This window comes from Taudactylus pleione, unplaced genomic scaffold, assembly GCF_031769625.1.
Source record: "Taudactylus pleione unplaced genomic scaffold, aTauple2 ptg001052l, whole genome shotgun sequence".
NCBI classification, from domain to species: domain Eukaryota; kingdom Metazoa; phylum Chordata; class Amphibia; order Anura; family Myobatrachidae; genus Taudactylus; species Taudactylus pleione.
The window spans coordinates 1,457,799-1,471,401 of NW_028285453.1; the positions used below are offsets into that span (position 1 = coordinate 1,457,799).

Consider the following 13,603-nt stretch of genomic DNA (forward strand, 5'->3'; position numbering starts at 1 on the left):
TATATCTTGTAATATTACTTCAGACATCTCATTTACCTTCTTGTTAAACTGAACTGCTGAGGGTATTTCAGCCTCCTGCAACAAACCCATTTACCTGCCATGAGCTATTTAGCTATAATAAAACAAATATCGTTTAAGGTCACAGGAATAGCATTGCTGTTATGAAGTTATAACTTCTGAAATGATCTTTGATGTTTGCAGAATATAAAACTACCCAACGACTCTCACTATTGCCCAGTGATGCCAAAAGTAAATTGTAAACATATCCATGTATTTTAAATAATATCCTATTTGTCACTTGCATGGCCACTGAAGTTCTATAAATACAAAGTGTTTCTCCTATTGATATTTATTAGTGAAGTTTTATAAAAATTAGCTCAGATAAATGAACACAGCAACGCATTTGTGAGTGTGAGAATAACACAATGGGCAGTTGCATAATTATTCTCCCAAGTATGTCAAGTGGTATCATTAGCATCTAATAAGTCGTGTATATTTATGTTGTGTTTTCATATCAGGTTCCCCCAACAACTTTGAAATATATTGCAAATAACACCAATACGATTCTTGAATGAAATTGTTATATGTCTTTGCGATTATTTTATTGCGATTTTTTAACAGAATATTGTAACAGTGTTTTATTAAGTTTTCATTATTATTATTATTTTGGACGTTGTTAAATCATCTTCACAAAAGACATTCTTTGCAAAGAAATATCAAACCCAGTTCTGAAAATATTGAAAATAAAGTCTAGCATTTCTCATTACAGAATCCAGGTGGACAATTTCTCAGCAGCCCTACGTGTGCAACAAAAGCAAATATAAATAACGTAAAACAATTCAAATGTAAACTAAAAATCCCTGAAAATCAAGTATGAACAAGAAATATATCTGGGGAAAAAAAATAAGGATATAACCCACAAGCCATGAAAGTAAATGAAAGAAGATTTGTACACAGGCATAATAGAGTGGGAATACTAGCAATCGTCTACATGTGCACCAATTTGCAGAAAGAGTTGGCTGTCTGTGGAGATCTGGCTACTTAATCCTTTCCCTGTGCGGCTTGTTAAGATCTGGCAGAAGGTTTGCACTTTGAGAAAATTATTATACATTCAAAAAATCCTCCTTACATATACATCACTTGATAATTTAATCAGTGTGCCTACTTTGCAGCAGCTGAGGATAAACCACTGGCATTTCACGTACAAATATTTTAATTCAGCACACAGCTCAAATTTATCCACAGCTCAGTGTTTGATCCTACTAAAAAAAAAAAAAGTGAACAGGAAATATATACTGTGACATGTCGATAAAAAAACATGCCCATCCACAGAACGTGGCAGGAAGTGTGTTTTTTTGTAAAAAGTTAGTTACAATGTAGAATGTCATTGCAGTATTATAATACTGTGATCTGATGTGACTTAGAGAAAAGAAAGCATTTCATATACATTTGTAATAAAAGTCATTTCTAAATGACCTTATCCTTTTTTTTGTTCAACATTCAAGTATTCCAGACTGATCATTCTAAATCTACATTTGTTCTCCATTTTGTCAGTGACACTCTCATAAAATAAAGAAAACTGTGGTAATGCCTATAAAATGATCATTTTTTAAAAATAGTCCTTGTTGTCTTCTGAGAGATAATGAGTTACTTTCATAGTTAATTCATTGATCTGGAGAAGAAAGCTTGTGATGACCTGATAAATTATGTTATGCCACCTCCTGAATAGGGGCATAGACACAGACATGGCGGATAGAGGTTAGTTGAATGGAAAGGCCTTTATCTGGTCAGTGGAACTTCTTCTCGCTGGTCTAGAGGGACAGAGCTTTTACTCAGGACTGAGGGGGTGAAAGTCAGGAAGGAGTCTGATCTTGAGGACGGTGAGCAGTTAAAGTCAGATCCTGTGGGCCTTTGTGCCAGTCCATTGGGAGAGCTAGAGTGACATGCCAAACAGGAGCAAGGGTTGCCACCAGCACCAAGTCCATGAGCAGGGGTGGCGTAAATTGACGGATGCCGAAATGCACATAGAAGTTCTGGCCTGGGGTAAGGATGAGAGAGGACTCTGAAGGTGTCCAATGGTCTCAGTGGGGAGCTGAAGGGTGTGCCAGCTGAGGCTGAAGTAGTACCAATACCCATGTGAGAATAGTAAGGAAGAGGTAGGTGAGATGGGAAAGGATAAGGTAGGTTGCCAGTGGCTGCTGCGTGGCTCATCATATAGGTGTAAAACGCTGGGTCTGCAGGGTGAGGCCAGGTCATTGCCAAACGCTGCCGCTTGTCCTTCATCCTCCTGTTCTGGAACCACACCTGGGAGCAGAGAGAGGACCAGTTTAGAGTAAAGAAAAATTATAAACAAAACTGTACTTTATAGCTCTGCACATAGAAACTCTCAGTATCACTCCAAAGCTCCATAACCTAAATGAAAGCAAGGGCTCTACAATTTGTAGGATCAGTGTCCATGTATCTAGCAGGATATGTATGGTGAATGTTTGCAGTAACCCAGCACCTATTGTCTACATACTTAGAATTGTGAATATTGATATTAGAGAATAACAAAGAAATGTATTATTCTGCTATCATATATGTATGCCATCTGACTACTTAGTAAGGAGTGACGTGTGCAATACCTTAATGGTGGTTTCTGGGAGGTTTAGGGCTGCAGCCAGTTCACATCTCCTAGGCCTCGATACGTAGTTCTCCCGGTAGAATTCTTTCTCCAGACGTGCTATCTGTTCTCTGGTGAAGGCTGTCCTGTATCTGCGCATCTGGTCCCCAGAACAGGACAGAGAGCTCTGAGATCCAGCACTCCCCTTTGATGAATCGCTCCCATTCACAGGGCTGCCACCCATAGCCTCAGAGCACTGACCTGCACACAGGAGTCAAACACAGGACATTATGCTGCAGTCATGATTCTGCCAAACCCACGTTTCCCAGCTACAGTATGTCTTTTTATCTAGCACCTTAATGGAACCAAAACATGAGGAGCCAAACCATTCCACTCAGGGGGTCATGAAGGGGAGATTAGCACAGGGCATTAGGAAAGGCACACAGACTGAGCAGTTTGTGTAGTTTGGCCTTATAATTGCACTGTTTTGTTGTGGAACCTGGTAACTATATTAGATGGAATTATGACTATTAATTATTCACATTAATCGCTACATAAATCCCTGGTTATACATTGGCATACACACGTATTTGCTGATACTGACAATGTAATAAAACAATGGCCACAGTTACAGAGAAACCTGGACAGCATTATTTAAACATAAACAAATAAATCGATTTGCTAAATAGAAGTGATCTTCAGAAAGTTCCACACGGAGGATGCACCGATCTGTTAGACGCAGTGGCCCTTGGAAAGGGGCCCCTGTGTGCACTGTGTGCTATTCTGCATGCATGCATTGGGCTAACAGTGACAGGTCCATTCTTCAGCATTATTCACAACGACAAATCTAAGGCGACTTTACCAGGACTGCTAGTGCCCATAAAATCAGCGTGCATGTTCCAATTTCACAGTCAGGGCAATCAGTTAGTTCAGCAATCTATGTGCTAGTCGATAAATTAAAGATAATGGAAAACAGAAGGGATGGCTTGTAATGAAAATAGATATTCATTATATTGGAATAAATTATAAAACGGCCCTAAACAAGTACTGCACAGCAATCTGCCAAATCACGCTTGTATGCAAAGATCATTAACATTAAAAAAAATTTATATATATATATATATATATATATATATATATAAAATCAGTGTTATAAATATATTTGTGGCTCAATGTTCGTAAGGTGATAGGTCCCCTATGCAGTCAGTAGAAGACATGACATGGGTTATGGGAGGGTCTCTATGACTAGCGTCCTTTCAAATGCAACCTGGGCTTTGTGCAGGACCCCTAAAGGTATTTTTTTCCTTTTAACATCTCAGAGACAATTTCCGAGCTGGCGCCAGCTACCCCTGAAAGTGAGAAGTTCACTGGGGTCTGCTTTAAGGCAGCATCCCCGCCGCAGCTTGGCAGGCAGGAGTCTCCAGTCCCATCTCATTGTCTTTATGGTCACCTATACACAATGTCCCAGACAGGCTTCCTCTATTCAATCTTTGATCTTGGACTCAGGAAAAGGTGTTAAGCATCCTACAAAGATTAGCATGGGCTCAGTCCCCAGCACAAGGCTGAAAGGTGCCCTCACTTACTAGGTGTAAAATTTTAGCATATAATAACATACTTCCCGGTTTATGTTGTTTACATTTGTAATAATGGTACACTATGCAAACATGTACAACATCAGCAATATCCAAAACATTCCATTGTAATGCATTACACAACACAGCACAACACTGATGAGTAGCTGTGATCTGTCCTGTAAAATGTTAAAAATGGGTTTTATATATATATATTTATATAACAAATATATAGATGCAGAAATATTTTTGTCTATAATATATATATATATATATATATATTATAGTGTATTTATATACAGAACAAAACAATTGTGCCATAAAAAGATAGCTAGAAGAGTGGTTTATTATAATATATGACCCTGTATATAGGATTGTGTGTATATGCATATATATATATATATATATATATATATATATATATATATATACACATACATACATACACACACACACACACACCTAGGGCATTTCAGGCTGGGCTCTGAGCCCCCATGCACCAGCACTACAGTCCGGGCAGTGGGTTGCGGTAGGTAGGGGGGCCGGTACCTTTGCTGTGCGGGTAGTCGCTGCTGGCCGCCGTGCAGTCCGGAGTGCAGCTCACTTCTATCTCCTCGTAGAAATCGGATTCCGTGTCCGAGCTGCTGTGATGCCCCTTGACGGTCCTGGAATCGGAGCGGGGGGAGGAAAGCAACAGCGCCGCCGACCTAGTACTGTCCGGGCCGGTCCCTGACACCACTTCCACCTCCTCCTCCTCCTCTGCTCTGTCCCTGGCTGCCAGCGGCACAGACCTGGGGCTCAGACAGCTTCTAGGCAGCATCTTCTCCTGTGGCTCCTGAATGGGGCTTCCCACTGCGTCCGACAAATTAGACATTCTCTTGCCAACTAGAGTGCCAAGCTGCCCTCCCTCCAGGAACATGAGCATCTCCTTCCTGGCTTGCATTGTGTGAGTGTGAGTGAGCCAGGGATGAGCAGTGTGCAGAGATACAGATGACCCTGTGCTGCTTGCACCCTTCCCTGTGCTGTACTGGCTCTGGGAGGGATCACCATTGCCCTCTTCTTTCTAAGCTGTCATCCTTAATGGTGCAATCGTCATTACTGTACCACTGCTGACGCCACTCATTGATTGCTGCTGGATAAATAGCCACGGCCGCCACCTCCAAGATGAAAGGGAAGCCGGAGCTAATGGTTTATGGTGCTGATGCCCCAGATGAACACGGATGATGCTGAAAGTGTGAACACAGATACACATCAGGGGCCAGCAGCATAGACTGCACTTTGCTTACTGTTCCAGGGGGAACCATGTTTGAACATTTTATAGCTCTCACTATTTCTTTTACTTGATAATTAAGTAGCTTTTAGTTTATTTCCTTTGTTGCATAATTGATTAGAGGATTCATAACTTCCACTTTGCTGGATTTTTTTATTTTTTTTAAACACAAGATTGGAGAACTGTTTTTCAGTATACTCATTTATAATGCATAATGAAATGCTCTATGTAGGCAGGATTATAACTTTATGCTGGAATGAGAATCCTCTGATCAGTAGCGCATTGGAACTTTTTTTCTATACTTCAACGATCCAAGTTAAAGTGATCACTTAATACACTAATGTTTTATTATTTGTTTGTTTATTTCAGGTATCTGCAATACAGTATCTACACTGAACTGTCATCTCCTCCCAGCCATCGCCTGTCACTGATTCTGCAGCATGCAGGTAATGAGCAGCTATTCTGCTAGATAGGACCTTATCGTTGTGATGTATGTAGATATTCCCTTTGTGCTCGCAGATAGCATTGCAAAGTGTCAATGTACTAATATTATTATGTCACTCTTAGACTATTTTAGCAATAGATAAATATATGCAGATATGCACACATATAAACACACACACATTTATATGTGTACACACACACACTCACTCATATACAAACACTCTCACACATATACAAGCACACACACTGACACACACACATTTATATGTGTACACATATACACCATACACACACACATATACAAGCACACACACACTGAACTGTGTATACATTGTATATGGAGCCACTTGTACAGTTATATTATAAGCTACATGTGTTTATGTGTGTGTGTATGTATATATATACATATATATATATATATATATATATATATATATATATATATATACACACACACATACAAAAACATACAAACACGCAAGCACAGACTGAGATGTACCAGTTATGTAAATGGAGTCACTTTTATAATTATGTTATATGTTACATATGTTCATATGTTACTATTAGTGTACAATAAAGCATCCACATTAATATGATTTATAATACATATTTTATATTGGACTTAAGATTTTCTCACAGTGAAGCTTGAAATTTAACACCAGGGATTTTTTATAGTCTCCCCTACTGTATTTATCACAAAGCGGAGTCCAGGCTCCCACGTCCTCTGAGAATATTGAGAGTAGAAGTATGAATGCTGTTCTCCCAGGGGATGAAGCGATGGGAACAGTTATGTATTTTAAGACAATCTCCAGCACGCTGCCATATGGGTGATGGGGGAAACTACCTTCCCGGAGATCTGTCTGGGGGCAGCTATCATATCATGCAATAAGATACAGACATGATAAATAGCAGCAACAAGAACACATCACACTCCCTGCTAACGAATACGTGGGATGGAAGCCACCTTTGAATAAAACCACCAGTATGCACCATGCACATTGGTCTGGTGGTACCCCTGTTACTCTGTACATGTAAATGAGTCAATAAAATTGTAATCTAATAAAAACAGTTTCACTTTACTAGGAGCAGATTTCAGGAATATGGTTGCAAAATAACCATTTTCTTTTCCAACGCTGTCTATTTCCCCAGTAACAGGCTTTTCTAGCACCTTATTTGAAGAGGACTGGGTGTCTGGTCTTTCTCAGCAGACTCTTGGCTCCTTCCTCCCCAGCAATTGAAGTGTATTGAACAATGAGCAGGTAATGCCTTTTATTCCTTACATCCATTGTGTATCCTTAAAGCGATATTCATTGTATCACATGCTAAGTGCTCTGTGGTTGGGCATATGTTAGGCACAGATATTGTAAATGATGCTCTGGGAGACTGTCTGACACCCAGCAGCTGGAGGCTCTATGTGCGCAACGCATGGCTGCCTTTAACCATTTGGGTGCTGGATCAATTTGCGAAAGCGTCAGCCGGCACTCAGTGGGTTAAGTACATCACTCCTCCCTGCACTATACTCTTTATACATGTCCCGACAGTATTTAAATACGGACTGTCGTTATTTATTTATTTTAAATACATTATGCTTTTTAGTGTATTTTTTTCCTCTCGTTTTAATTATTCTTTAGTTAATCCCATGGCAATAATTAAGTAGTTTAATTGGCATTACACAGCACTTTGCCTTTGATATCCGTGCCATAGAAAATGTAATATCATGTGTTTCCCCATGACTCCTACTGTGTCAGAGATAGGGCTGGGCATACACTATACAATTATCTGTCAGATATCTGTCCAATCTGGCTGGTTACAATGAAAATCTGGTAATGTATGGGAGCAAATGACAATCGAACATTTGTTCACAAACACTGGAAAGCAGACATTGGTTAAATAAAACAAATGTAATCAATTTGAACAATCGTTTTTGTCTGTTTTCCAGTGTTTAAAATCATATAATCGATTGTCATTTGCTCCCATACATTACCAGGTTTTCATTCCAACCAGCCAGATTGGACAGATATCGGACAGATAATTGTATAGTGTATGCCCAGCATAAGGTGAACATTGCAGTTTTTTTAGGGGAATGTGGAGGGTTCACGACCAAATGAAACATCACTGACACTAATTATCCTAGGAAATGGTAGCAGATGATTTTCCAGACTACTACACTATAGTTTGTATCTTTCTAATCGGCAAACTACGGTAAAGAAAGTATTTGTACTTAGTTTGTGGTGTGTCATTTACACCGTCAGATTGCTTTGCACAGCTGATTTAATTGCATGAGAAAATATTATAGACTTGGAAAAAAAAAGCACAAACTTCAGTTTATATGAGAGAAAGCCTATAAATCCGTGAAATAAACTTTCTTCTGAAATAGGCTCTATAATAAAACCACATTGTAGTATTCTTAACAATATCTATATTTGGAAATGTATTTAATCATAACATGCTAGATAGTGTTGTAGTGTAGGGTGGTCTTTATTTACAGAGTTCAAAGAGAATAATTACGATCAATTAAGCTCTATAAATGTCTATAGTATTTTGCCTATAGTTTATACATAGTATATAACTATCAGCGATGTAATCTGCTCTTTGAGTGTAATCGAATCAATAAGGGAATTTTGTAAAAATGTGGATTCTTTTAGGGTTACCTTGAAACGACATATGAAATATATTACATGGCTGCATCACAACTGCTTAGATAGAACTAGAACCTCCAGTGGTTCCTATGCAGAATGCATCAGAAATAATTACATGCCACCCTATGCATTCAATAGGTGACTATATATATATATATATATATATATATATAATATATATATATATATATATATTGGTAACAGTGAGACGGCACTCACAAATAGTAAATGCAGGGTATACTTGCTCAGGTGTCCTCCTCTGGTGCAAATGCAAACACACTGGAGATGAGAAGACAGGCGGCACTCCCAATGAGGTGAAGAAAATCACTCCTTTATTTAATTCAACGTTTCAGCGGTCGCAACCATTTTCTTATTATAATATGTTGATTCCCTGCTGAATTAGGTAGGAAGTGCAGTAACATATAGGTGGTGTAGAGGTGCACAGATATCTAGGCTCCTGGTAAATAGCGCACGGATACCAGATATTCTAGGGCAGCCAGAATTTCGCAAGCAGCAACATTAACAGGCAAAGATAGACAATGAAAATAGGAAACACGTAATTAAACTGCTGGTAGTTAAAACCAGACACAACTATCAGTATGTAAAGTAATCACAATTAAGTAATCAAATGGTAAAACAATTACTCCATTGTTGTATACAACCACAGCCAAGGAAACAAGGATATTCAAACATAATCAGAATACATTTACATATGTTATCCCTATTGACCTGCAGGCTACAAATATGATTTCCTTACAGTCTTCTATTACCTTTCAAAATATACTGACAATGTGTCTTGCACAAGATGAGAATTGTACTGTTGTCTGTCAATTCCATGAATAGTGTGCTCCTGTGTTATTTTTATTACCTACATTAACCAGCGCCATTTACTGTTATATAAATGCTTTTGAAAGTATTTTGCAACTGGGAGATAAATGTGAAAAAGTACCCATTGGTGGGAGCGCCTAATCGGTATGTATCGGCAGTGTATTGCACTTGCTATGGATGCAGAGATTCACCTTAGAGTGCAGGAATTACCCTGGAGTCAGTGAATATGTAAGTACCTGTCACCAGAAGCCCCGCCCCTACACTCACTACTGCTGGTCACTTTGATTTTCCATCTCTGCCTACATTCGGCAAATATACATTACTGAGATCAAAATGTCCTAAGAATGCGAAGGATTTGTCACGGAATTGAAATGGCAATATTTGCATTTAGTTGCCTGTGTATACCCACTTAATTCGCTTGTGATTCCGTTCAGTTGAGGGTGTCCATATTTAATTAATTAATTCATTTTTTGTACCAGACTAAAAAAAATCAGATGAATGTGAGCTGAAAATGATAGTAAATAAGCTAGTACATACATATATGATAACGCTGTAGATGGCACACTGATTAAGAACAAATATTGCACATTCGTCTTAAGTGGACCAACATTTCCCCAATGTTAGCTTGTGCTTCTGTCTTATTCTCGATTCTCGTTTGTGAATAAGACACACGGGTGGGCTTTAATTAAAGAAAAATAATATATTTAATAAGTAACCCCCATATTATTTTCAGGATGAACAATTTAAAGAAAGTCTGTGTGTTTCTTGAAATAATATTGGCAATAATGTTAATTTAAATAGGGCTTTTTATGTAACCAAGGAAGGTGGTAAACATGACAGGGCAGGAAAGGGATTACTAGCATTATTAATAATTATGTGAGCACTATTGCAACCCTTTGCACCCATGTCTGAGCTCACTATACACAATCTAGTATATATGTTGCTTATGCTGTAAGGGGTGGGCAATTATTGACCCTCCAGCTGTTGTTGAACTACAGATCCCAGCATGCTTTGCACTAGCTTCAGCATGGCCAAATAGCAAAACTGTGACAGGTCATGCTGGGATGTGTAGTTCTACAACAGCGGAGGCGTCGCTTATTGCCCAACCCTAAAAAAGAAGATGCTTTTGGCCTGATTCAGAGTTGCGCGCAAGACAGATGCAGTTGTGGCCACATTGCCTGCTTGGAAATGAAGTTGGGTCTTCGTCTGTATTCAGAGCTTGCTGTATCTATGCTGCCGCACCGCCATTATCCATCCGCTTGTGAAAGTAGCCGTCCTTATTATCAGCGCACACTTAAACTACCTCTGCTATACCTGGTGCAAGAGATCAATCAGAAATCACATGGAGCTCTCCATAAGCTCAACTATGAAGAACCTACTACACACCCTCAGAACACTTATGCTACATGCACAGGGCTGGCCCGAGACAATTTTTTTTGGTAAGCAGATATAGATTTTGGTACCCCTCAGTGGACCTTCATCTCAGCTTGCTCATTATACCCCCCTGACCATGGAGCCCCTCACAGCCCAGCACCCCTCATCACAGCCCCTCACAGCACTCTCCATCACTGCACCCCTCATCACAGTCCCAGTCATCGCAGCCCCTCACAGCCGCCCTCATCATAGCCCCTTTCATCACAGCACCCCTCATCACTCCCCCCATATCCCCCTCATCACAGCCCCTCAACATAGCCCCTCTCACTCCCCCTCATCAAAGTCCACCCAATCACAGTCCCTCACAGCCCCAGTCATCACAGCCCCTCTCACTCCCCTCATCACAGCCCCTCATATCCCCTCTTCACAGTCCCACAATCACAGCCCCTCTCACACCTCCTCATCATAGTCCCCTCCATCACAGCACCCCTCACCACAGCCCCTCTCACTCAACTCCATCACAGCACCCCTCACCACAGCCCCAGTCATCAAAGCCCCTCTCACTCCCCTCATCACAACCCCTCATATCCCCTCCCCCACATCCTACATAGTGCCATACCCTCCCACATAGTGCTTTCCCGCCGCCCCCTATCCCACATAGTGCTTCCCCCATCAAACAAGTTGTTCCCCCCCATCCCACATAGTGCTTTTACCTCCCAAAATTCCACATAGAGTGTCCCCCTATCCCACAAAATGATTTTCCCCTGCCTCCACTCTCACACCCTAGGGTCCTCCCAGGCAGGCTAAACTTACCTGTAACACTGGCAGGAAAGTGAAAGGCACCCACCCAGGCCAGGGCTGTCTTCCGGCTGTTCCATTCTGTCTCTTCATGTCTGAGTGACAACGCTGCCGGGGACTGTACAGGCTGAGCACTGGCGTGGGGGCGGCGCTGCCTGATGACTGAAACAGAAAGAGATCCGATGAGTCATAAGGCAGCCCCGCCCACACCCCAGTGCTCACTCCTGTCCACTGTCCAGAGTCCAGTCCCCGGCGGCAGACTATTGCTGATGCTGGCCGGATCCCCAGTGCTAGCCCTGCACGTAGCTGAAGCCCCTTCCCCCTCAATGCTAAATTGCATCGGAACGGGCACCGATGGCAGTGACCACAGCCTGCACCCGGCCCAGCTCGCCCCTTTCTGTTCACTTTCCCATCCATCACTGTCACTCCTCGGATTCTTTCTAGCGCCCTTCACAGGACGGCGCCCTACTCAGCCGCGTACTCGACGTAATGGTCGGCCGGCCCTGTATATGCAAATATACAATTGCCGCCCAGTAACAACCACTCAACCACAAGTGGAAATGCGGCTCAGTTGCCTACTATTCAGCATGTGTAGTTGCTGAAAGTTGGGCATGCTCAGCTACGTGCAGTGCGAAAAACACTGTATCTGTCGCACAGGGCCGGCTCTAGGGTTGTTCGCCCAGTGCGTCGCACAGGGGCACCACCTATAGAGGGCGCACCCCTCCCCAACATCCCGATTTCAGCAGGACAGTACTGTCCAGCTGCTCCACCCGTGGGCCAAAGTGGCCTGTGGGTGGTCAAATCGGGAGGTTGGGTGCCGGACCCCCTGAGTGTGAATGGATGCAGCACACATGCGTGCGGCATCCATTTACTGACGGGAGAGGGCTGGAGGAAGCCCAGCCAGTGACGGAGGGCTGGACTTTACCCCCAGCCTGACGTTATTTGGAGGCGTGCCATGCAAGCCCTGTGTCCCTGTGTCTGCAAACCTCTTGTGTGCAACTCAGAACCAGCCCCTTTAGGTTCTCCAATAGATCTTACAGACAGGAAACGTAGTGTGCATAGAAAAGTGTTTCCCACACCAGCAAAAGCAGGATTTCAGATATCTATAGTTCTGAAAATTCCTAAAATGTTTACAACATTTACCAGTATTACTAGGAGCTTTTTCACAATGAAAATACATTGTAATATTTGTTTCAGTGAACCTTTAAAAATTGCTAAACGTGAAGTGATTTAGATGAGTTATTCTGTTGTAATATGTAGGATCATATGTGAAATAAAGTATGTTTTAGTTTACTATATAAAGGGGAGGCTCACACTTGAGGTCTGCAGTGTGGAGACAAGTAGTTAGGAGCTGGGTGGGTGCTTCTTAATCACATTCTATAGGAGTTTGTGTTTAGGATAAACCCCAAAATTCTAAATACTTGTTTGTCCATTTGGGATAGAAATTCTAACTGACACATGCTGGTCAAGTAACAGTTGGCAGGATCTTGGTGCAATAAAGCCACTCCTGTATAACCAAATTGCAGAAATTGAGGCCTATCAGAACTGCATATCATTTGGGACCAAAAATAGCTATATATAAATATTATTATACGATTAAAAAAGTGTTAGTAATTCTAAAACACAATTGGCTAACAAATTGATCATGTGATTATGAAAATATTATTTAAAAATGTATATCTGAGTACCACCCCCATGTCTGTAGCAGCTACCAGCAAGCTGCACTGTGGGGCTAATTCAGCAGTTCTGAACGCAGATTCCCGAATTACGGAAATCTGCGCATGTGCAGGACCCATTCTGCGAGTGTGCAGAATGGGTCCTGCTAACATGCACGCTAGCCCTTGAATGCCTCTGCCTGATTGATAAGCAGATGGTGTTGGGGCAGGCTCGGGCGCCGTTCCTGGAAACGCAGTATCCTGGGCTCGCAAGCCGGCCAGGCTGAGTATGCTGACACTAACTCAGCTGGCCGGCCACCCATCGAGATTATCGACCACCGATGGTCGCGATGATGATTCCAGCACTGTGACCTCCGTCGCACTGCTGGGATCGCAAATGCAGCAGGGGGTTACAAAGTAGC

At 41.6% G+C, this 13,603-nt stretch overlaps 1 protein-coding gene across 2 annotated transcripts; it reads right to left on the reverse strand.

Moving 5' to 3' along the window:
* Positions 1 to 641: 641 nt before the first annotated feature.
* EVX1 (even-skipped homeobox 1) lies at positions 642 to 11,618 on the reverse strand. Of its 2 annotated transcripts, none has more exons than XM_088461452.1 (3): positions 11,542 to 11,618; positions 2,625 to 2,863; positions 642 to 2,304 (listed from the first exon to the last, which is right to left on the reverse strand). In XM_088461452.1, the coding sequence occupies exons 2-3, from the start codon at positions 2,844 to 2,846 to the stop codon at positions 1,780 to 1,782; spliced, it is 747 nt and encodes a 248-aa protein (XP_088317578.1). In that variant the 5' UTR covers positions 2,847 to 2,863; positions 11,542 to 11,618; the 3' UTR covers positions 642 to 1,779. The 2 variants fall into 2 exon arrangements, with proteins under 2 accessions (XP_088317578.1, XP_088317577.1); XM_088461451.1 differs by lacking the exon at positions 11,542 to 11,618 and adding an exon at positions 4,723 to 5,185.
* Between the last annotated feature and the right edge of the window lie 1,985 nt (positions 11,619 to 13,603).

What these genes read in the sequence shown, in the direction of transcription:
- EVX1 (XM_088461451.1), bottom strand. Translation starts at nt 5,116, where the DNA reads ATGCAAGCCAGGAAGGAGATGCTCATGTTCCTGGAGGGAGGGCAGCTT. An exon ending in CGACTACCCGCACAGCAAAG is followed by an intron (nt 2,864 to 4,722) that starts GTACCGGCCCCC and finishes TCCTGTGTGCAG; the next exon opens with GTCAGTGCTCTGAGGCTATG. An exon ending in TCCCAGAAACCACCATTAAG is followed by an intron (nt 2,305 to 2,624) that starts GTATTGCACACG and finishes CTCTGCTCCCAG; the next exon opens with GTGTGGTTCCAGAACAGGAG.